Source organism: Lineus longissimus, chromosome 2 (genome assembly GCF_910592395.1).
Source record: "Lineus longissimus chromosome 2, tnLinLong1.2, whole genome shotgun sequence".
Classification (NCBI taxonomy): Eukaryota; Metazoa; Nemertea; class Pilidiophora; order Heteronemertea; family Lineidae; genus Lineus; species Lineus longissimus.
The window spans coordinates 25,469,454-25,491,262 of record NC_088309.1 but is presented as its reverse complement, the minus strand read 5'-3'; the positions used below and the strand labels follow the sequence as shown (position 1 = coordinate 25,491,262).

Sequence of the window (21,809 nt, the reverse complement as noted above, 5' to 3'; positions counted from 1 at the left end):
CATTTATTGGAATTCCCAGCAGTGGAATATAACCAGCTGGATGAGGCATCATAACCTCATGAGAGACATCTTTTCAGTTGGACGGCACCGAGAGTCTTTACAGTAAGATATAAACTAAGGAATGGATGGCTTCGAGAGATCAGTTGGAGACCATCTTTGAAATGGATGGCACTGAGCAGTCTTTACAGAGAGGGATGGATGGGCTCAGAGAAGCTACAGCAGTATGGGATGGGTAGCTGAGAAGCCTCTCTCTGTACAAGACTATCTGGTATTATAATATCAGACCAGTTGGTCAGTCAAAGCCATTCAGAAAGTGTGGTTAGAGTTCCATGAGAATCTTTTTGCAGCTGGTGCCATGCTTGCATGAAGGCAAGGGTTGAGGAAGACAACTATGGAGAGACGACTTATCAGAGCATATCTGATAAGCTGATCGACTGACAGGTCACAGACAAAGAAAAAGGCATATTACAAAATATTTCAAGTGTATTGCATTCATATTCTTTTTATATTGCATACAATTAAACATACATTCATCATACATTTTCTGAACAAGCGATCAAAATGAAATTTATCCCGGAGGAAGTCCCAGCCTGAACGTATGCTTACCAAGATCCTATTGTTCTCGAACATGCCATGACACAATCTCTTAGTACAACCTGGGTTGTATGAGACACCCAGTGATGTGCCGAGTACTCTCTACATACATACATACAGATCCGTTTTTGTTCTTCTTGCAATTGAGCCAGTAGTCTACCTAGCAATTCGTCAACAGTGAAGTGAAGTGAAGGGGGTTTATAGAATCACAGACAACAGATTAGACCAGCATGAGCCAAACAGGAGTCAGTGGACTTGCAATTCAAATGGCACTTTTAGTTTGTGTTCTATACAAGGAGCGTCTGCTACTGCGTTTGGTTTCGGGTTGAGCACAGTTCTCCTTTGGTTGACTTCTTACTGCCGTGTCTGTTTTTTCACACAAATCAAAATCCAGATTTTCATGTAATTTGAGAATTGGAGACTGTAGCAAGTGAGAGAGAGCTCGGGCAGTAATGTTGGGAGAATATTTCTTAGGGACACTTGCGGTACTCTTTGGCGACTCCTTTTCAGAGTCGGATTGTTCAGCTACTGAGTAATGTGGAAAACCCGCCTCTTCCATTTGCGGGCTTGGATTTGAATGGGTTGGACTACGTGGTAATCTGTTAAGTTTTCGTAATGCCTCAACGCGATGATGAGAGGGTGAAACGGGCACATTAGACTCTGCAACAAGTTTCTGGTGATGGAAAAGTGATTTTCTCGGCGACTGGACATTTTCTGACATCACTGACAGAGCCTCAAGACTCTCCTCATCTTGCTGGGAGAGATTACTTCCTCCTAGAAGCATGGACCCAGAGGAACAGCGAGATAGTTGCGAGCTCCTCAGCCCTTGTCGGCTGTTGGACTCCTCGGAGTGATTAGAAATGCCTTGGGCACTAGAAGGTTTGTGGGTCTGATGTAACAGTGTGCTTCTCAGCTCCCTCCGGCCATTGGAATCCTCAGAATGATTTGAAGCACCGTGGGTATGAGAAGTTTTGATAGAATTTGAGAGACCTGATGGAACTCCGGAAAGACTTAGCGAATGACGCAAGTAACCTGATGGTGTTCCTTGACTTTTCTTAGTGAACGAAGTATCACTGCTGAATCCACAGGTTGTCTCATCAATGTATCGAAACTGTTCTTGACCATTTGATAAGAAGACATCTTCATTTTCAGATGAGAAATAATCAGGACACGACACCTGAGAACTGATGCTCTGCATTTGGGAAACCGGAGATTCCTCATAAGAAGGAAAACCAACACTCTGACCATCACCTCGAAGTACACGTCGCCGCTTTGTTGGTGTCCCAACCAGTTCTGGTTTACCTTTTCCTCCATTTCTTGCCTCCAATGCCCCTTGCCAAGGACAAGCTAATCCTGCAGGCAAATCACCAGTCTTTAATACCTCGCCCAGCCTTTTACGTTTACCAGAACCCTTAACCTTATCATAAGCACCAACAGAACCAATGGCAAGTCTCTTTCTTGGGGACTTGGTAGACATATCAGTAAAAAGCTCCGGAGTGAGACCAGTCTCTTTTGACAGGCCTCGGGTAAATCTCTGGGGTGTAAACAGACACTCTGGGCTAAGATCGTCAGCACGGACAATAGGAGATTCCTGTTGCTGCACCCTTTTACCTGAGACAGAGTCTGCTTTTTCATAGTTTTTTGAGTAACTGTTGTTATCCTTCGTTGTATCCATCAGTTCCTCTGTGTCTTTCAAGGACAATGAATTTCTAGCAGATTTGAAACTTGGAGTAAGGAGAAGCACCGAGTCTACAGATTCAGTATCAGGAGATGCCACGCGCTCTTGTGCAGCACTGCATTTTTGGTCCGCGTATTCAATAACTGTTACACCATCCAATCCCTTCGGACTTGACACTCGACTGTGTTTGCGCACCTTACGATTCAACTTTGGCGACCTACTCTCTTCAGGCGGTTCAGCACTTTCTGCCTCCAGTTTCAGTTGCTCTCCTGTAGGAGACTGTTGAACACTCTTCCGCCTCTTTTTCCGCTTCCACTTATCAAAGGAATCTGGAGTCTTCTTCAACGGATTCGACTGTGGAGTAACATCTGCTGGCTTTGCTAGCATCCTCTCAGGTGTCACGTCCCCGAAACTCAGATGATTCGTCTTCATCACAATAGGACTGTTTCCCAACAGCGGCAAGATACCATCCAAGTTGATAGTCTCAAATTTATCTGGAGTCGTTTTACCCCAGTCGTCGCCAAATAGACCAGGAGTTGTAGGACTTTTTTGTTTACTTTTAACACCAACAGGTGTTCTGATCAACTTGTCCTTTATATTGACATCTTCAACACAAAATGCAAGTGGTTTCTGAGGAGAGTTTTCAGCACCATTCAGAGTTGGTGTCTGTATATCTGATCCAAGGGACTCCAGGCACAGTCTCTTAGCAAATCGAACAGGAGAGCGACCATCTGCAACTGGAGATGAAAAACTTCCGGTTTTAGACTTCAAAATGCTCCTTGGAGTCCGAGGAGACAAAAGGCTACTCATTTCTACAACCTTCTTTTGCGGTGTGCTGAATTTAGATTCAAAAACCACAGTTTTGCCAGGAGTGATCGGTTGACTTGATTGGTCTTGAGCGGACTTGAGCCCAAACAGATCCCTTCTACCATTGCTTCTTCTGAGTTCATCCACAGATTCTGAAGTATCCTTTTTCGGTGTCCTTGTCCTTGTGAAATATGGTGCAGCATGCATTTCCAGACCTCGGCGTTTTGGGGTCTTCTTCCCACCAGAGAGAATAGATTCAGGCCTATCTGGAGTTTTACATGGAGTGTGAGGGCCCATTTCTATTGGTTCAGACCAAATTACTCGTTGTGGCGTTTTTAAACATGAATCGGGAACCACTAGCGTACTTGATGGTGATTTCTTGGGAGTTGACACAGATTCATCCCGAGCGTATCTAGTAGGGGACGTAAGTCTCCTAGGAGACTTAACTGGAGTTTTCTTTGGCGACTCCTGCATGACGCCAAGTAATCGTTTCTTCACACCAGATGTGCGGTGTGGAGTGAGTTTCGGTGGCAGGATTTCTGGCCGAATTTCATCCTTTTCAGGCGAAAATAGTCTTAGTGATCGACGTGGTGTAACCTTTGGCGAGCCTGATATTTTCTTTCCAGGACTTGGGCTGCCAAACTGAGAAAAGAGAATGCTTTTTGCATGTTCCTTGACTACTTTATCAGGGGATCTGAATTCTCTGGTTACAGTTCTGTACTTTTCAACATTCCTCGACTTCTTACTGGGATGATCAGAGTAGAAGGATCTCTTTCTTGTGAGGGCTGGCGCAATTGACATTCGTCTGGGACTTTTTCGCACAGCTGGAAAAAAAGACATGAAATCTGTTTAAGACATATGTGCCAAGTTAGCCTTATATGTGTTTTAGCCAAGGCCAGTTAGAAACTCCATTATAGTGCTAGGGATATCAGCTGGTACCTTATCTTTCGAGTAAGTCGACTAAGAGACAATAACTGACAGCTTGATAAAATCTCTGGGAATATCAAATTATGCTTACCAGCACCTCGCATTGGTTTTTCAGGCGATTCTTCCACAACCATCACTTCAGACTTCATACTCATTCGTCTTGCCAGTTTCTCCATCTTTTCACTATTTCGTAATGACTTTCCCACTTGCTTGTGTTCGGGTGTTTCAGCAACTGTCCGAGTTTTAAGAACTGAAAAAAAACCCAACAATATCAACCATTTCACAAGTCTGTTACGATAGCCCAAAATACTGGTCATATGACGTCACACTGTAATGCAGGTCGATGCAATGCATAACGTCATTGATCCAAATCACACAGTAGTATCGTAACGTACATACTTTTTCAAGGACCTGGATCTGTCCCTCTCTACACAAAGTCACTATTTTAGGCTTCTAAAACAGCACCAAAATATCAAGATAGTTCATCAATTCAACTCATCCAGTGAGGACAAAACCGGTTATTCAGATTGGCAAAGTCGCCATTCCTTACTCAGAATAACCAAAACTTGTCAAGAAAATTACAAACCTTTTTTCTTTGGAGGGCTCTCCCTGACGTGTGCAACATTCTCCATGACAGCAATGGACTGCCTTCTCTCCAGGAGGCGCTCACTTCCAGCGCTGAGGCCGCCCATGAACAGATTACGACGAACCTTCTTTACGTCTGCTGAATCTGAAGATGTAAACAAGGTATGAGGTAACGTTTGCCTATCATCAGAACAATATGGAGACAATATCTTGATGAACTGAACAGGAGAGCATCCCATCTGCAAATGGAGATGAAAACGTCCTCTAGACTTCCAAATGCTTCTAGTCCTTGTTGTACGAGGAGTCAAAATGCTACCCATTTCTACAATCTTTTTTGTGCCGTGCATTGCTGAACTTGAATCAAAGGACCTAACTAAGATCAGACTTACCATCTTCTGTTTCCGTTTCCTTCTTCTTTTCAACTGTCTCAGCCACCATGATTGGGATATCAGAACTGGAAGCGGCTCGGGGCAACTGGAGAGAGAACAGACATTGACAACAATCACACTCATGCAGAAACCTCCTGAGTTCAGAACCTCTCCATTGAAGATAGTTTTTCTTTTGTACAAAGGGTAAGAGTATAATGTAATGTAATCATAGCAGAATTGAAGTTCTTTTCATGTTATTACTTCATAAGGCCTATCACAAATGTGATTTAAACTGTAACTCCTGCTACATCATTGTATTAGTACAGTCGGTGAGACCCTGCAACACTTTGTGTACAACTGGGCCTGACTTTGCCTGGAGGACACATCATTAACTAACCTTTTCCTTCTTAGAGCGCTTTCCCGATCGTCTGCGGCGAGACTTTTGAGCAACTGGCATCATGATCTGCTTGTTACTAGCCATATCACTGACACTCGAGTAACGGCTCACCTTCCTACTCCTGGGAATGTACAAAAGATCAGTAGAACCTTATACTTTTGTTTGCAAAATCAAAAGGATTAGCCACTCATGGCTGTCAATCAAATTTGGCGCCAATAGAACAAGAGGTTTTTAGGATTGAAGGTAAACAATGACCCTGAACAATGGGAGGGGACACTTCCAACACAAACAAACTTTTATAAACCTAGAAATTCTTACCTCGTTCGGACAGACCAAGGGTCACTTGAATCCTCAGAAAACAGCAACTCTGACCTAACAGACGACAGAGATCGAGCAGACGACACCGACCTCACTTGTTTCTCATCATCACTTTGTGAGGATGGCGAGAATAATTGTGGCAGGAATTCAGGAGGTTGCAGCATCAACTCCTCATACAGGTTTGCCATTGTCAAAGGTATCGTTGGAGCGTAGCTAGAATAGATAGACCTGATTAGATAACTTGCCTCATGGGAATCTGATGTGGGCTGCAGGAGTTTGCCACCAATTTGGGTTACTGGCCCAACTGACTCTTGTCTTTGGTCCAGGAGAGGATACCTAGACACAAGCTACTTACTTATATTTCTAACATGAATGGGCTTTTTGCTTGCCCTGGTGAAACATGATAAACTTTTAAAAGGAATGCAAGAGGATAACAGTACTCACTGTTCCAAGAGAACCTCATTTAGGAACCTCTTTTGGATACTACTATCATCAGAGGCAACAGTCATACTGTTTATCATCTTGACGACTTCTTTGATTCTTGTATCATCAACAGATTCCACTTCCTGGCCCTCGGCACGGAATGATTCTTGTTCCATATGCAAGGCTATCTGAACCTGAAATCTGATTGAGAAGAAAATTGAGAATTGCATATTCAGCGCGATCCTCTGGACATCAGCACACTGTCTGTCATCAGTCTTGCAAGGCATCAACTAGACACTCAGGAAATAATGTCAAGTTGATGTCCATTTATCATAAATGTCAGAATGTTTTGTTTTTGTTCACGGAATTTGTGTGTACACTGCGAGCGAAGCAAGATGACTTACTCAGTGACTTGATCCGCTTTCTCAACAGAGCTTGCATTGAATTTTTCTTTCAATGTTCTGGTATCCACCATCAACATGGAATTCATAAGGGATAGTGTGCTTTCTTTTGGGTCTGCTTTGCCGCCCTCCTTGTAGTAATGGTTGACAATCACAAATGCCATCTGTGCATACAGAACAGGCTGGAATTTTCCAGCCAGAACTTTCTCATAGTTTTCTTGAAGATGGGCAACCAGCTCAGTATCGTCTTTGAAATCTAAAAAGGAGAATGAATGGTTTTTCAAGATTTTGAGAAGAAAGTAACAGATTAAAAAGACAAGCTCTTTAGGACCAGTAATCAAAATGTGCGATTGAGAACCAATTCAAAATACCTTTTCCCTCAACAAGAGAGCGGTCTATTTCAATCCTTGCTGGTTTGATCTTTTCTTTTTTCTCTTCCTTTGACGGACTGTTGTCAGATTTCTGCTTCTCCTCCATTATTTTCCTACCCTTTTCAACCATTGTTCGAGCTCTTATCGAAGTGTCCTTTTCATTCTTCAACAGCTTTGGAGCACCACCTGAAAATATGCGCGAGGACATAGGAATTCAGCGCATGAGGTCATATCACCTTATGATTGGGCACATGTCACACTGAATCCCAACCAATCAAGACATTCTCATTTCCTGGACCTTGGAAGTCAGAAGAAGATGTTATTCATGCCAATCCTTGGAACAAAATACTTCTATTCAAAGGTACCCCCTCCTCTCTTATTTGATGATACTGACTACTTAGCAGTAGAATCAGGTATCAGTCAACGTGCTCACCCTTTCCTTCTTCTTTCTTTTCTTCCTGTTGTTTCTCAACTTTTTTCGGATTTGCCCGAGTCGGATCTGGATTACTGGCACAACGATAGAGCTTCTGGAGTTTTCGTATCGTTTGTAATTCCTCACTACCAGGCCCAAGTGACCCGTCCTTCAGGGACTCCACCACTGACTGCATGGTGGCCTGTCTGCAACCCTGAAGATACCAAGGCTCCAAAATGCTGCTGAGCATCTTGGTGTCTGAGTGTTCATTCGACACTACACTTTCCAGATCTGAAAGGAAAAATCAAACGGACAGTAGATCAGAAGAATGGATATGCCTATTGTGCAGGTGATCCTTCTACACTGCACTCTGTTTAATGTTCAGCAGAAACAGCAGTTGGAGAATCTTGACACTAGGAGGACAGAGGCAGACCAGAGGTCAGAGCCAATTCACCACATCTAAAGACAATTGAGTATATGGTGCTTGTCAAACGCCAAAAACAAGATTTACCACAATATAGTCCATTGCTGGAGAAAATGGCACTGCACATAATCAATCTTTTTCTTTGGTATTCTTACCTGATGGCATGGCCTGGTGAACCTGACGAATTGATACACCTTCTAAAAGATGATTGACTGTTCTGTCCAGGAATGACTGCAGTCCCTCATGTTTTGACTCGGCAATCAGTTTGGACGTGAGGAGCTTTTCGACAAATAGGATATGGTCTGGCTTGATGACTGTTAAAGTGGCCGAGACGGAGGTCAGTGGCTGCAGGATAGCTTTCCAACATGTATTGCGTACAAGTGATGTGAAGTCTACCACCTGAAAAATAAAATGAATACAGTTATAACTTAGTTTATCCTACCTTGAAAGAGAAAGGTTTCAATGTAACAATGCACAACTAAGTTGTAACGGTTTATTGGAGCAATGTTCCATCATACCTTATCTTCTAAATAAAAACGTATTTTGAGACCAAAGGTATTATATTAGAACAAAAAGCTATCGGTAACACCTGATCAACAACTTGAGCCCGTGGAAATTTGAAAGTAACTATTTTGAAGTACTCACCAGAGCTAGATTCTGCTTTGAGATTTCAGCCAGAATACTGTAGAAGAGAGCCTCTTTGCTATACTTCTTACTCTGGGTGCAGAGATACACATCAGTATTAGACAAATATTCTAGAGGCAGGGCTCCTCGTTGCAGTGTGCCAGAGACGGCAAGTACCACAGTCGAAACTTTTGCATCTTTTCCACTCTTTAACTGGCCATTAAGACGGTGGTTGAGAGTTTCCCCTTGGTTTAACAAACTCTGTGTGTCTAGGTAACAAACTTGCTTGCCTTTTTCTACAAAAAAAAAGTTGGTTTTCAATTTTAAGTCAATAAAGGTTGAGGTTAAATATTGCTACAGCATAGAGGAACATATCACTGAATATGGGAGAAAAATTACCATACGTATGGAAGAAGTGTGGTAAATTATCTTGTTGGGGTTTAGGGGTTTCAAAAAAATAACTGTCATCTTTTAATTGAAAACAGTTGTAATTATTTTCAATTAGTATTTTGTTTCCCTTGGCCTTGACACTTATTAAACAGCACAAACTGCTTGTACAGGAATGTAAAAGCAAGACTACTAACCTGTTAAGAAGACCAACCCAGTCCCTGCTTTACCATCATGGACAGCGTTTGCAGTTGTTACATTAGCATTCCCTATCATATGGTCGCTAACTGATGAAAACGGTACCAAGGCATCAAGATGGGGAACAGCCACCTTTTCATTTGCAGCACAAGTTCGATCATCTACAGTTCTCAAATTTGGGACAATCTGGCACTGAGTCGGTGAGCCAAGTTGAAGTATAGCACCAAGAGGAATAACTCTCCCTGAGAATTCTTGCAGGACGTCATTGAATAGCTGGAGTCCAGGACTGCTGTGTGGCTGCAAATTTGAAAGAAAGGTCAATTTAGTACATAGTACCTGATGATGTTAGGATAATTTTAGTCTAAAAAAACTAACAACAGTAAAAGTGAGGTCATCTGTTCATCTGCATAAGGACCAAAAAGATCCGAACCTTTGGCTATGCCAACTATCTGGTTAGTATTTTTGCTTCAAAGCGTCCTAAGATCACAAAATGTTAAGTAATGTAGCTAGTGTATACCTGTGTTAGCGACGACACATTCCAAGTCACATCCACTTTTTCAGTCAAATCTACCAAGAATATTCTTATTCTCTTCCCATCACAAATTTCTCGGAGCAATGGTGGAGTTGTGATCCTGTTCAATACGTCTTTTGCCTTGATGTTACTTGAATTTGCCACATCCTCTTCAAACTGTTTTCCAACTGGACCATACATAAAACTGCCTATGTCCTCTTCAGTGTTCGGGCAATGGGAGAACACAAATGAAATGTTTTTCCACCCTTGGGCCTTTGGTTGGGCTTTTTTGTGACGTGACGGACGGACAGGGGACATGATTTCTGGGCGTCCCCATGGGAAGTCATTGGACAAGTCCATCAGTCCATATTTCGTGGCTTCAGAACGGCACCTCACTCCCTTGGAAATGGAACCTTCCTCCATCATCCGCTCATTCTCAAGTCTTTCTTCTACATCGCTCTCAAATACATCAAAGTTCTTTAGATTAAATTCTTTAAAGTCTGACCGTACATTTGGCGATGCCAGGGAGCATGAATTGTAAAAAGTGTATCCCCACCTCAAGTTATGGGAACTTGTTTTGGTTTGAGAAAATACTTGACAGAAATGGGTCAGCAGTTTCAATGCACTCAAACGGATTTGGTTGGCAACTTGTTGGCAAGCCAACTCGTTCTCCTTATTCCTCTTATATGACTGCAAATCGACCATGAAAGCGATTTGAAAAACATCGCCGTCGAACGACATGATTTCTGATTTTGATGAGGATTTTAAATTTTTTGTTCAGCTTCAGCCATTTTGAATTTCGTTCCCTTTACACTGGTCGCTCATCTCTCTCGTATTCTAAGCACACGGAGAAGTCCCGTTCGCGAATTTTTTTTCCTGAGGTCTCGTTAGGGAGTTTTTCCCAAATGTACGCGATGATGACGTGCCCCATTAACACGACGTAACATCTATTTTAAAATCCGTTTCCAAAGTGAATGCATGAGGACAACCCATCTGTGTCGTATATCACTGGAAACGCCCGATTCCCCTGATTCTGCAGTATGTTAAAGGGCATTTTATTTCTTTAAAAAAATCATAAGCGTCGCATTTGCTCCAAGCTCTGTTCACCATCCCAAATGGCAATATTGCCAATTGGGCCGGACAATCACGAAAAACCCCAAATGTTATACATTTCTTCCTGAATAATTCTTACAAGGACCATTCTCCCATGAAAGACAGTTGCTTACGCTACACAAATATAAAAAAAAATCGAGGGTCAACCATTGAACTTTTGAGATATGTTGAATTTTGCACAAATCAGCGAAAAACGCACCAACTGGCACTGGACGGCCTTACAACACGGGGCCGACGCACATCCCAAGTTCAGTGTACACATACGTTGGCCAACAACAGTAAATGCGTGCTTTCTTGTTAGCCGCCTATTGAGTAGCGCTCTAGGTTTCAGAAACTCCGAAAAAACATGTCTTTGCCAAAACAACTGCTGCATCAACACTGACATACTGTGAGGACAGAGAAATCAATGATTTTAGGAACTACGGTGAGGGGGGCTCCCCCATGTTAAACAGTTGTGTGGGTTCACTGGAGCTTGCATTTTCTAACTTGTCCCCATATTCCTTCAAAGGTCTGTACGGAATGTTTCTTGCCAAGTTTACATTCAATGGTTAAGCTTAACGACGATCACAACCAAAAGTGAAAATGGCAACTTCCTCTCCAAAAGGTGGAAGGAGTCGCCTCCCAAGTATTTGCAAGCAGGATGCGGCTCCTCTCCAAACCCTCATGCATATGGGGTTTCCTAAAGAAAGAGTGTATGTTCTGGCTTTTAAAAATATACAGTTCATGGTGGTTACCATTGTCGATTTTGTGTATGAAGTGCGAAAAGTCAAATTGAAATGTGAAAAATGTCCTATTTCTCTTCCTCTTCCTCTTTCAGTTTCACTTAGTCTTTGATTTGGTTGAAATCCAATCCTCCTTGACATTGTCTTTAACTCTGTCCCCTACATGGCTTATCTGTGCATGCAGTCTTGGCTTCAATATACATGTTATACATGTAGATGTTGACTCAGTTGAGCTGGCCTGTTATACCGGTATACTCAAGTGAATCTGGCACACAGTAGTACTAGTAGGAGGAGCTTTGGAAGAGGCGAAAGGCTCAAAGACGAGATGTTGAGCAGTTGGGGATGGAGCTGGTGAAGGGTAGGACTAGGAGGGCCATGAGAAGTCAGTGAGTGTCTCCCAGTTGGAGCAGAGAGGGAGCTGAGGAGAGGGCGGCGGGCCAACGTTCCGTGCACTCTCTGTCATGTTCGGTTATGACAGTATATGAATACATGGAATTGACCATAACAATCCATGTATTGACAATAGGTATGACATGTATGAATAGTGACTTCAGTGACCTCAATGAACACAGAACAATTTTCATTGTATTCATTGTCTTTGGTTCCACTTTTTCAGGGAGAAGGCCCTTGCTGCAACAGGCAACAATGGGGTTCAGCTGGCAACTGATTGGTAAGTTGCTTCTTGCTATTCCACAGCCTAGGGTGGCTCAGGAGGAACACAAATTTGATATAATTTTTCATCGGCAGGCACTTGACATGTCAGTATACAAAGTTCAGCTTGGGACAGAGACCAAGTGTTGGCACTTGGTCAAGTGTACTGGGACATGCCACAGAATAATTGTTTGGTAAATTTCACTAGAATTGCGTTGAAGGTCTACAGATCTTTTTCATGTTCTTCTACATAAATGCTCTGTGCTTTGATAACAATTATTGAATCACTTTCAGGTTGTTATCCCACATAAATGATCCATGCCTTGATATGAACACTCCAAGAGACTACTTTGTCTACTTGTGCCCAAAGGGTAATCTGTTGCGAGATTTGCAAGATTTCTGGGTGACTTCTGCTGCTAAATGTGGGCGGAATAAGGCGCATAACTACTTCCCTCACATAACATTGTGTCCTATGTTCAAGGTGAGTGACTGTAGTCTTTAGCGAGATTTCGTCTTTATTTTCAACTCCTAATTAATTGCAGCGGTATCATATGTTTTGTTTTTCAAATAATAAGAATACCAGATTCATCCAGTCTTCCTTGTTTGTGACCTAATTACATTTCCTGTGGCTTAGCGTTAAAGCTTAAAATACAATTGTTGTAGCATGTTATTATTTTTATTTTAACAGGTAGAGGACTCAAAACTTGACGTGATGGTGAAGCTCTTCGAAAAGGTGATTGACAGATTCACCAATGAATCTCATAGACTTGGCTTAGAATATTTTGCATCAGATAATTTTATCGGAATGTTTGTAACAGAGGAGGGTGAACGATTTATGAAGAAAGTGGTGACAGACTTAGCAGAGGAGGCCAAGACAATAGGTAGGTCACGGTACTGGGTATGTAATTGAGAGAAAAAATGGCTAAACAGTGTAACCTCCCTTAGCAGACACCTCTTTTCGCAGGACACCCTCTTTAATAAGGACACTGATTTCAAAACTTAAGATTCTGATAAATGCTAAGTGGATGAGAAGGCTGAAAATGTCCCACTTGCAAAAATCTTCTAGTTGTTAAATGTTGGTATTCAACTGTTTTTGCAACTTTGCCGTTAATTGCATTTATCCTATTTTTTTTCAGGCGTAACGCTAGAAAACTACAAAAAACAGCTGCACTTGTCACTTGCCTATAAGTTCTACCCAAAACACAAAGCCATGTTGGAGAGTTTGGCCCATAGGGTCAATACAACTGCTCAGACTGGATGGGATTTCAGACTGTACTCAAGAGATCCGAGAAGTCGGGATACAGAGGTATGTGGTGTGCTTGTAGCAATCTCTATGATGCTTTTCAGCACCTTTTTTCCTCATTTGGAAGAATTGTGAATTCACTACTGTACTATATACTACTTTAAGGTTAATTTGTATTTAAACGTGTAATTTCCACTGTGGACCTCTGTAATCAGGAAAGTGACCCACTGAAATGATTAACTCCGCAAAGTTTCTCTGAAGGCAGCACTTTGGTATCTCAATCATTTAAGCTGTACCATTCTCTATCCTGTTTCAGGTTAAAAAGGTCCTAGGTATAAACAGCGCATTTTACCCCGATGAGCTGGACCTCTTCCCTGGAGACTTTATCCTTGTGAATGAGAAAACAAAGGAGATAGATGGTTGGAGTGAGGGGACGTCTTGGCTGACTGGGATATCGGGCAGGTTCCCTTTGGCTTATACGGAACCTACAGCAGAGATGGATACATGGATAAAACATGTGCAACGACCATAGTGAGTGATACTTACTTTTGAAAATCTTCTATCATTGATTAAGGCATCTGTGACTGGATCAGAAGATTGAAGGCTTGTGTCTTGCTTGTAGCTCTTTTAGAAGAAGTATGCAGATCCTCAGTATTATAATGTTTCTGTGTTGTTAATTGCTCGATCTCGTGTTTCAGTTATGCTGCTGCCTGCAGCGAGCCTGAGCCAATGGAGAATGAGGTATCAGTTTATGAGACAATATACAACAGTCACACTACTAATAACACTCCTGAACTACTCAAGTCAACCGTCCCAATATATGCCAAGGTAGGTATCTAAACTTTACAGCAGGCCAGTGATCCAAGTAAAACTTATATAACAAATTTTGCAGCCTCTGCATGAAAAAGTTTCAATTCCTCAAATCACGTAATTTTTTAACCCAAAGATGAACACTACCTGAGGTCACAACACTTAGAATATCTGATGTGAATGTCATCTAATCAGATACTAGACTGAAATTATCTGTCTGTTTTTGGTGTTAGGTTGACAAGACGGCAAAGGCAAAGGCACGTGAAACTAATGCTGTTGCAACAAACAAGGAAAATGGTCCCCGTCATGTTTATGTGTTAAGACATGGAGAGCGGATAGATTTCACATTCGGTCGACGGTGGTTGGAGGAATGCTTTGACGAACAAGGTAATTATCTCTGTTTTCAGTCTGTGTGATATGGGTTTTTTTTTATGTGAACTGAAGGTTACAGTCCCATTCGCAATTGTCATCCCTAAATTTGCATACGTTATGTGCAATGTTCACATAACTTACATGCAACTTAGGCACAAACTCTTTGTGTAGTTTGCACAAATACTCTGACCACGATCTACTTAATTAACCTTCCTGGGAGTTCTGCACAATCTACATGCACCTTTCGCATTCTCAAATGTTCATGACTTTTTCAGGAAATTACTCCCGGCAAGATCTAAATCAGCCAAGAACAGTTCCATACAGAAGAAAGAAGTATGCTTACATCAAAGACTGTCCACTTACTGAGTTTGGCGTCTTCCATGCTAGAGCTACAGGTAAATAGTGACATTTTATGCAGCAGAGAAAGATGTGATTTTTAGTTGTTTCAAATATTCTCTGGCTGGATGATGACGTTGTCAAATCTTGGTGACAAAAACCATATTGGCGGCCTGTAAGGTGTGTATTTAGGTTCTGTTAACTTCTGCTTCTGTTTATGAGATGTGTCACTAAATGAATCTGATCAACTGGAATTACTGTTAAGAAGAAAGCCACCTTGATGATATCTTTGTTGTTGCTTGTATGTTGTAATTTGCTTTTCAGGAGAGGCAATGAAGGAAGCTGGGGTTCAAATCGACTTTGCTTATGTGTCGCCTGCTTTAAGATGTGTACAGACTGCGTCTGCTTGTTTGGAAGGTAAGACAAAATCATTTCAGGGATGTCATTATTTATTATGCCTCCCCCCAGCCCATCATTAGCTCTTCGTTTCTATCAAGCAGGAAGTTATGTGTGCATCTACTATACATGTAAACACACCAAATTTAGGCAGGAATTTATCAGTATCAAGATGGATCTTGCACAGCTATTGAGTAACAAAGAGTTGTTGTGGATATCATTGAGAATATCTTATTTCTTCTAGGGATGGGCTTGAGTACATCAGTACCTCTCAGGCTTGATTGTGACGTCTTCGAATGGTTAGGCTGGCATAAACAAGACATGCCCGAATGGTTTTCTCCTGAAGAGTTCAAGGAATTGGGCTACAACATTGACCTGAGTTACGTACCTCAAATGAAAACCTCTGACTTGAACCCTGAGGAGTCAATAGAAGCGTATTACAACAGGAACCATGTGTTTGTCAGGAAGTTGATAGAGAATCATCAAGCAGGTGAGACCAGTGTACCACGTGTTTGGCAGGAAACAAGTTGAGTGGTCAGCATGTTGTCCAGTGATGAAGCCTGTTAATGCCTCGGTGACAACACTTATAGGTTCAGCAACCATATTCGTTGTGCTAAAAGGGTGATACATGTAGCTAGCGTATACGTAAAACTGTCTGGTGTTAGCTGGCGACGGGTAGTATCATTGATCTATGATTAGTCAATACAGCTCATGTTCTTTTTCAGTTGGAAACATATTCATTGTTGGTCATGCGGGTACAATCGACACGATGACGAGGCAGCTCACTGGCCGCACTCCTGTCCTCAACGACAAGTTTTTCCAAATGGTGCAGAACATTCCCTATTGCTCTCTTGTGCACTGTAAAGAAAGTCAACAAGGTCGAAAATGGTCGTTAGTGGAACCTCCAGTGCTGCCGATGACAAGTAGAGGCAATAAAAAGTTCAATTGGAGAGTAGTTTTACAGTATTAAGAATTTAGCATGTTGTTTTGTATCTGTGATTATGACTTATGTATCTAAAGTTAAAACAATAAAAATTGAATTTAGAAGTCTGGAATAGTTTCAATCGGACAAACGTGAAATAATGCAAGCATGATAATAGTGATACCGTATCTTCAGACATGTCAGAGGCTGACATTTCTTGGCCACTCATGAAGAAAAGGATGAATTACAATCTGCTCTGTGGAGTAAACTTTCTGTTAAATTGGGGGGGGGGGGGAGGGGAAGAGGCCTACTCTCTGTACATACTTGGTAGTCCAGGAACAGGAAGGCAGATTGACAGACAATATACCCATGGATAATCTATACTTCCATATTTCCTTGGCATTGTTCTTCTTAAAAGGCTGTTTTAACTCATCAAAATCTGCTGCTTGACCGAAAGCTTTTATGCCAAAGTATTTTTGTATTTTGTACCTGGTTATTATAGATGTTGTAGTTCTGGGGTAGTGCAAAGTTGTCTGAATTATGTCTGGTTGAGTGATTTGATGTTTCATGTATGTTGTACCGTTGCCCTTTGTTTTGTAAACCTTGTTTTAAAAGTAGTCCTCTAGTTACAAAACTTCCAATGTTTGTTATGGTCTGCTTGCTCTATGCTGCTTAGATCTCCAATCATCTTGAACATTTATCTAGAGTACCCTATACCAGATTGAAAATGAGCAGATTTGTGAGTGAATGTTAACTCTTGATGGCCCAAAATGCATTCAATAGAATCTCCGATAGAATTGTTACTTGAGTGAAAAGTACAAGTCTGACATGTACAAAGGTATTAATCTGAATATATAAGCAAGAATCGTAGACATATTATATCATTGTCAGGTACATGGCAGTGGGGTCAGTACTTAGTAAGCTTTTGTTTGTCATCTGCATGTAGTTCTGAAAAATATCATTGTCTGTCTGTAAATCACACCACACACTGGCAAATAAATCAAGACTAATAGCAAGTACCACAATTGGCCTTGCTGATTGGTCAAAAGAGTAAATGACTCAGACCACACAACACTTTCACTCTGACTGACTTTTGATTAGGTTGCCTGTTTTCAAGGCCAGTTGATCTTGGTAAATGCCAGTTTCCTATGTTAATATTTTATCAATCACTTTTCTATGAAACTCAAGATTATTGTGATGCACACACAAGTAATTTAGTGTTGTGTTTTGCTAGTTTGTCGAGCAAACATGTATAGAATTGTATAATGGTGCTGTGTATGATAGTGTAATTGTTACCATTATATAATATAATTGAGATTTTATTTTGTTATGACTATTTAGAGAAGAGGAACAGTTTTTCTGATTTAAATATTCTCGAATTTTGTGAGGGGGTTGACTCAAACATGGTTGGCAGACCAGAACACTTTGTGAAAAAATTTCAGTTGCAATATTTTACAAGGTTTTCATGATCTCGGCAAAGTCGAACAAACTGATCATCATTGAATACAGAAATACTTAAAATGTTTGCATGCCTTAATTTTACAGTTACCAGTAATCGCAAAAATATGTGCTCGTGGGAAAGAAAATGTAATTGAAATTACCGTTATAGGGTTGTCAAAATGTGAAAGGGAGGAAATGGTGCCCCCCTGGCAGGGATGGTTCATCCAGTTACCCCTCTAATGCACAATACCAAAATAGATGATTCCCAGGAGGGGGTCTGGGGGCGTTGAAACATTGCGGTTGCAGAGTAATCAACTTCTTTGTTAAGCTGTACTGAGTGCAGTCGTTTAGGTGCTTCATACACTTTTTTCCCTTGATATTTCACCACTGATGAGAGTAATGTAAAGGAGTCATTATTCTTTGTCTTCTTTGAATTTATCTACTGCTGATTCTAATTCTGATATTCATGTTTACAATATGTCATGTGCATGTATCCAAATGCCACAATTTGCTTGTCTTTGTCGTAGGATGTGTGAACTAATGAAAAAAAAGGACCAAATGTTGATACATGTAATCAACACAGGTGATACCATCTTGACTTTTATGTGTTTGTAGTAAATCTGTTGTGTTGTGAGTTGTGCTTCCACTTTGCCACCAACATACATGTACATGTAAACTTTAGATCTCATATCATCTATCCAAGAGGGAGACTAATCATTTGCTAGGGGGGGGGCAAAATTTACAATCTGAAGGCAGTTTCAAATTTTTAGCTACTTATTGTCAGTATTTAGGACAAAAGATTTTTGCCAGTTTAATATCTATGTATGAAGCTGGACTTCTGATTAGAAAGAAAAATTTACTGTAATCCGGATGCTGGCAAGCTTCCTTCGTGTTTATTCAAGGTTTTATTTGTAATCAAGAGCAATTCCAATTCAGTTCAACTTACCAGATCTAATGTTGTTATGGTAATAAAGTAAACTTTCCTCTAAACGGGCTGTGTGCATTTGTTTTTTCATTTTCCATCACATGTCTGCAATGACAGATACTTTTGAGAAGTCTGTTGCGAACAGAATCTGTATAGGGTGTTCCAAGAAAGAAATAGAGCAACAACCAAAGGGGTAACGGTATTCGGAGCAATATCACAAGGTGAAGGACCAGTTCTGTGCAACCAAGATGTATACGCAACGAAGGAATGAGGAAATCAAGAAATTCAACAAGATCTCCAGGATGTCACATTTTCAGATAGTCAGGATTAACTAAAGCAACAGAGAATGGGTCATAGATTCGTTGTGATCTAGTGTTGTGACAAGTTTCTCCAAGGGTAGCCTGCTTGAACTGCTTTTATATCTGCAGAGAGGACTTTACGTGGGGATGTCGGGAGTTGTCATTTGTCTCAGCAGCCACAATCTTTCCTTCTAACCTCCTCTGCATGATATGAGGGAAGCCCATAAATGGGCAAGTGCAGCATGGGGCCCAGAAAGGGAAGATATCTGTCTCGCCAATCAATGACATCTTTCACCATGTGCAAAAAAGTGACATGAAATAAGTATCTCAATAAAAATGCAATTTATTATAAAAATGTATCATAAAGATGCCGAGGAGCATAGAAAATAATAATATATATACATGTAGTTGGAACAGAGCTCAGTTTACAGTGGTGAGACTTTAAGCATCTCTCTGACGAGAATTATTGGCACGACTTCACATTTATCTGTGTACCAATATCTATGTCCAATTATTCAAACTTTGGTGTCTCCCCCAACTGAATCATCAGATCTGCCAGTTCAGGATCTTTCGCCCAATTTATTCCACTCGCCGATATAAGTCCTTGAAAAAGATGTCTCTCCACTGTGATTTTATCCACCACCTTTGATAGATTTTGCTTAGCACTGAAAGAGGAAAGATAGGAAGATAAGTTTAGCTCAAAGTCATAAGCTTGGGTTTATAAGCTCCTCTCCATAAGGGTGCACATCATACAGTTTTCTAAATTGCGCCAATTATGGTTCAGTGATTCCGAGTTTGAAATACAGATATTGCAAGGATGCAGGCGATTTGCCAAGTTTCTCGTCGGAAATACTGGAATTACGGTGAATTTTGGTGATCTTATCTTACACCCTTGATACTGCTACAACAAACCATTGTCTACGTTTAAAGTTCTAAAAATATATGTATTTAGGACATCCAGTGACTACTGAAATACTTCTAAATTAGATTCTTATAACATACTTCTGCACTTCTGGATATTTCTCAATCTCCTTCCCTAGTGGTGCTTCTTTCTTCTCTTTGATATCATGCATACGCTCTCTATTTTGGATCTGAATCTCTGAAATGTGTAACAAAAAACTTATAGTATGATAAAAATGAAGCTGACACACTTCCAATCATCAGATCGACCTAATTATAGCCCTTATTTTTTCAGTCTTTGGTTACTTTTTGACACCAACAGAACTGAAATAATCTGGATTCTAAACAATTCAAAACAAAAACTGACCCCTGTTTTTGGATCTCAGTTCCCCCAGTTGTGCCTTCTTTTCTTCCAGTTTCTTCCGTTTTTCAAGTATTTCTGTCACACAATATGTCTGCTGCTCCAAGAGTGTCTTGATTGATCTGATTTATAAATAGAAGAGGAATCATCAAGAGTAATATTTGTATGCAGGTAATGCTTTGTTCCCTTCATCTCACGAGGTAAAATATCACATAGATAAAGCAGTTTTGAGAAGTACATGTAGTTGGGGAAGGCAGATTCTTCCAGGCCTTGTTCTATAGACTGGCGGCCTGCACAAGATTATCACACAATTACCATTACCCTATAACTAGTAAAAAAGTTATCTTTTAATATAAATAACAGTCTATCTTTAAAGGATGAAGAGAAATTAGCCAAATTACCTCTGCTTTTGATTGTCAATGACTGGTCCATCTCCAGCGCCATCCTGCACTGCATGTGGGTAGAGATATTTCAGCAGTTCTGACCCAAGCTGCATTCTGAATTAATGAGATGAACAAATTCCTCATAGATGAACAGCTACAGGTATCCCCCTGAATCAGGTCCCCCTTTCCGGAGGATTTGAACCTTCTGCTCAGAAAATGAGCTAAAACCTCTACAGATGTTTTGTCACAGTTTAAAACTGAAAGTAACCCAAGGGGATCAGGCTTCAGACATAATGAAACTGTTTTTTAACAGATTTTCAAGACCCCTTCAAGCCATGTTTCTATCTGACAATGAAATGACAAACGATTGGAGTACTCTAGGAGCATACCTTTTCACAATTAACTGCTTGCTTGACTGCACTGACAATACATCTGCCAACTTCTTCTGCAAAGCAAGTATACTGAAAAAGAAGAGGTAAAAGTTCTTTTATTGTTAATTTCCTCCTTCTCCTTTAAACTAAGCAGTTAGTTTCTGTTCTTTTAGACATAGTTAGTTTCTCTTCTCTCTGGACTATATATTTTCTGGTGAAAAAACTATTTCCGTCTAATGACAGAATGTGATGGGAGGGTTGTCATGTGCATACAGATCTGAGTTCGAGATGACTCTCACCTTGGAGCACCCAACTTCATGAAATTGACCTGAGACCGAATGACAAGTTTTATGTGGAAAGTCTTACTTTTCTTTCTGTAGCTCTGGATCCTGAACATCATTTGAGAGACTGCGGAGAGACCTGGCTGTTTCTAGGGCAACCTCTTGTTCCCTCTTCTGTAACATCAGCCATTCATTGAGATGCTGACGATCGAGGATGGTTTTTGGAACTGACACACTCCTTGTCACTGGCTCCGACGACACATCTGAATCCATCATCAGTTTCTACTCTTCTCTTTGAAACTTTGTTAAAAAGGAGACAATAGAATTGGTTAATAACGTTGCATCTTATTACAGGACCAGAGATGCCAATCATATTATACATTCAGAACTATCTTTTTCGTGGACAATGAGAAGAAGACACGAGCCGAGGCAAGCAGACCTATCTACGTCACAGCCTGAGACATAGTCACAACCTTAACTGGCGTACCAACTAGCCTACAGTACATGCATAAATTTAGCTTGGCTTTGTAGCCATCATCAAGAAGAGGATCGTTTAAGTGTGGCATTCGCATTCAAAATGGCCAAAATTTATTTTTGCATACGGTCGCATAAGTAGGGTACGGACGCACTGTTGGGGTATCAGCGGACTGGACTGTCACTGTGTCAGTGAACGGGGCACGTTTCCCACCTTACTCTAACCGGTACTACGGAGTACGCTGCATGACAAGGGAGCGAAACGACTTCAATTTGGAGCGAAACGACGGGGGCGAATGGCTCAGGAAGCGAAATAACCGCAGACTAGTTTTGTGTACAACGTCTATATTTGGTACACTGTACATTGAGATAGAATGGAACTAAA

The 21,809-nt window shown here is 41.0% G+C and overlaps 3 protein-coding genes across 9 annotated transcripts; 1 reads left to right on the top strand and 2 right to left on the bottom strand.

The window, feature by feature from the left end:
- Positions 1-521: 521 nt before the first annotated feature.
- LOC135483242 (treslin-like) lies at positions 522-10,214 on the bottom strand. The gene is made up of 14 exons (XM_064763919.1): positions 9,432-10,214; positions 8,914-9,211; positions 8,351-8,625; positions 7,861-8,104; positions 7,303-7,572; positions 6,870-7,055; positions 6,502-6,754; positions 6,119-6,298; positions 5,675-5,887; positions 5,357-5,477; positions 4,981-5,065; positions 4,593-4,736; positions 4,098-4,256; positions 522-3,903 (listed from the first exon to the last, which is right to left on the bottom strand). The coding sequence occupies exons 1-14, from the start codon at positions 10,164-10,166 to the stop codon at positions 857-859; spliced, it is 6,210 nt and encodes a 2,069-aa protein (XP_064619989.1). The 5' UTR covers positions 10,167-10,214; the 3' UTR covers positions 522-856.
- Positions 10,215-11,126: 912 nt separating this feature from the next.
- On the top strand, positions 11,127-18,414 carry LOC135483241 (ecdysteroid-phosphate phosphatase-like). Of its 2 annotated transcripts, none has more exons than XM_064763918.1 (12): positions 11,127-11,230; positions 11,877-11,930; positions 12,206-12,392; positions 12,600-12,792; positions 13,048-13,217; positions 13,471-13,685; positions 13,853-13,982; positions 14,198-14,351; positions 14,612-14,731; positions 14,997-15,089; positions 15,313-15,558; positions 15,794-18,414. In XM_064763918.1, the coding sequence occupies exons 1-12, from the start codon at positions 11,202-11,204 to the stop codon at positions 16,036-16,038; spliced, it is 1,836 nt and encodes a 611-aa protein (XP_064619988.1). In that variant the 5' UTR covers positions 11,127-11,201; the 3' UTR covers positions 16,039-18,414. The 2 variants fall into 2 exon arrangements, with proteins under 2 accessions (XP_064619988.1, XP_064619987.1); XM_064763917.1 differs by lacking the exon at positions 11,127-11,230 and adding an exon at positions 11,301-11,646.
- A 573-nt stretch (positions 18,415-18,987) lies between these two features.
- LOC135483240 (centromere protein H-like) lies at positions 18,988-21,802 on the bottom strand. 6 transcript variants are annotated; one of them, XM_064763912.1, is made up of 7 exons: positions 21,553-21,802; positions 21,036-21,250; positions 20,688-20,759; positions 20,317-20,412; positions 19,922-20,037; positions 19,657-19,753; positions 18,988-19,319 (listed from the first exon to the last, which is right to left on the bottom strand). In XM_064763912.1, exons 2-7 carry the CDS (start codon positions 21,224-21,226, stop codon positions 19,166-19,168), a joined length of 726 nt encoding a protein of 241 aa, XP_064619982.1. In that variant the 5' UTR covers positions 21,227-21,250; positions 21,553-21,802; the 3' UTR covers positions 18,988-19,165. The 6 variants fall into 6 exon arrangements, with proteins under 6 accessions (XP_064619982.1, XP_064619980.1, XP_064619985.1 ...); XM_064763910.1 differs by having other exon boundaries at positions 21,580-21,802; XM_064763915.1 differs by having other exon boundaries at positions 21,639-21,802.
- Positions 21,803-21,809: the final 7 nt, after the last annotated feature.

Coding starts and splice junctions, on each gene's coding strand:
- LOC135483242 (XM_064763919.1), bottom strand. CDS start 10,166: ATGTCGTTCGACGGCGATGTTTTTCAAATCGCTTTCATGGTCGATTTG. Junction 7,573..7,860: donor TCACCAGGCCATGCCATCAG/GTAAGAATACCA, acceptor TTTTCCTTTCAG/ATCTGGAAAGTGTAGTGTCG. Junction 4,257..4,592: donor GAGCCCTCCAAAGAAAAAAG/GTTTGTAATTTT, acceptor GTTTTTTTTCAG/TTCTTAAAACTCGGACAGTT.
- LOC135483241 (XM_064763917.1), top strand. CDS start 11,603: ATGGAGCTGGTGAAGGGTAGGACTAGGAGGGCCATGAGAAGTCA. Junction 11,647..11,876: donor AGGAGGGCCATGAGAAGTCA/GTGAGTGTCTCC, acceptor CCACTTTTTCAG/GGAGAAGGCCCTTGCTGCAA. Junction 15,090..15,312: donor TGCGTCTGCTTGTTTGGAAG/GTAAGACAAAAT, acceptor TATTTCTTCTAG/GGATGGGCTTGAGTACATCA.
- LOC135483240 (XM_064763912.1), bottom strand. CDS start 21,226: ATGATGGATTCAGATGTGTCGTCGGAGCCAGTGACAAGGAGTGTGTCA. Junction 20,413..20,687: donor AAGCAGTTAATTGTGAAAAG/GTATGCTCCTAG, acceptor TCATTAATTCAG/AATGCAGCTTGGGTCAGAAC. Junction 19,320..19,656: donor AAATATCCAGAAGTGCAGAA/GTATGTTATAAG, acceptor TTCCTCTTTCAG/TGCTAAGCAAAATCTATCAA.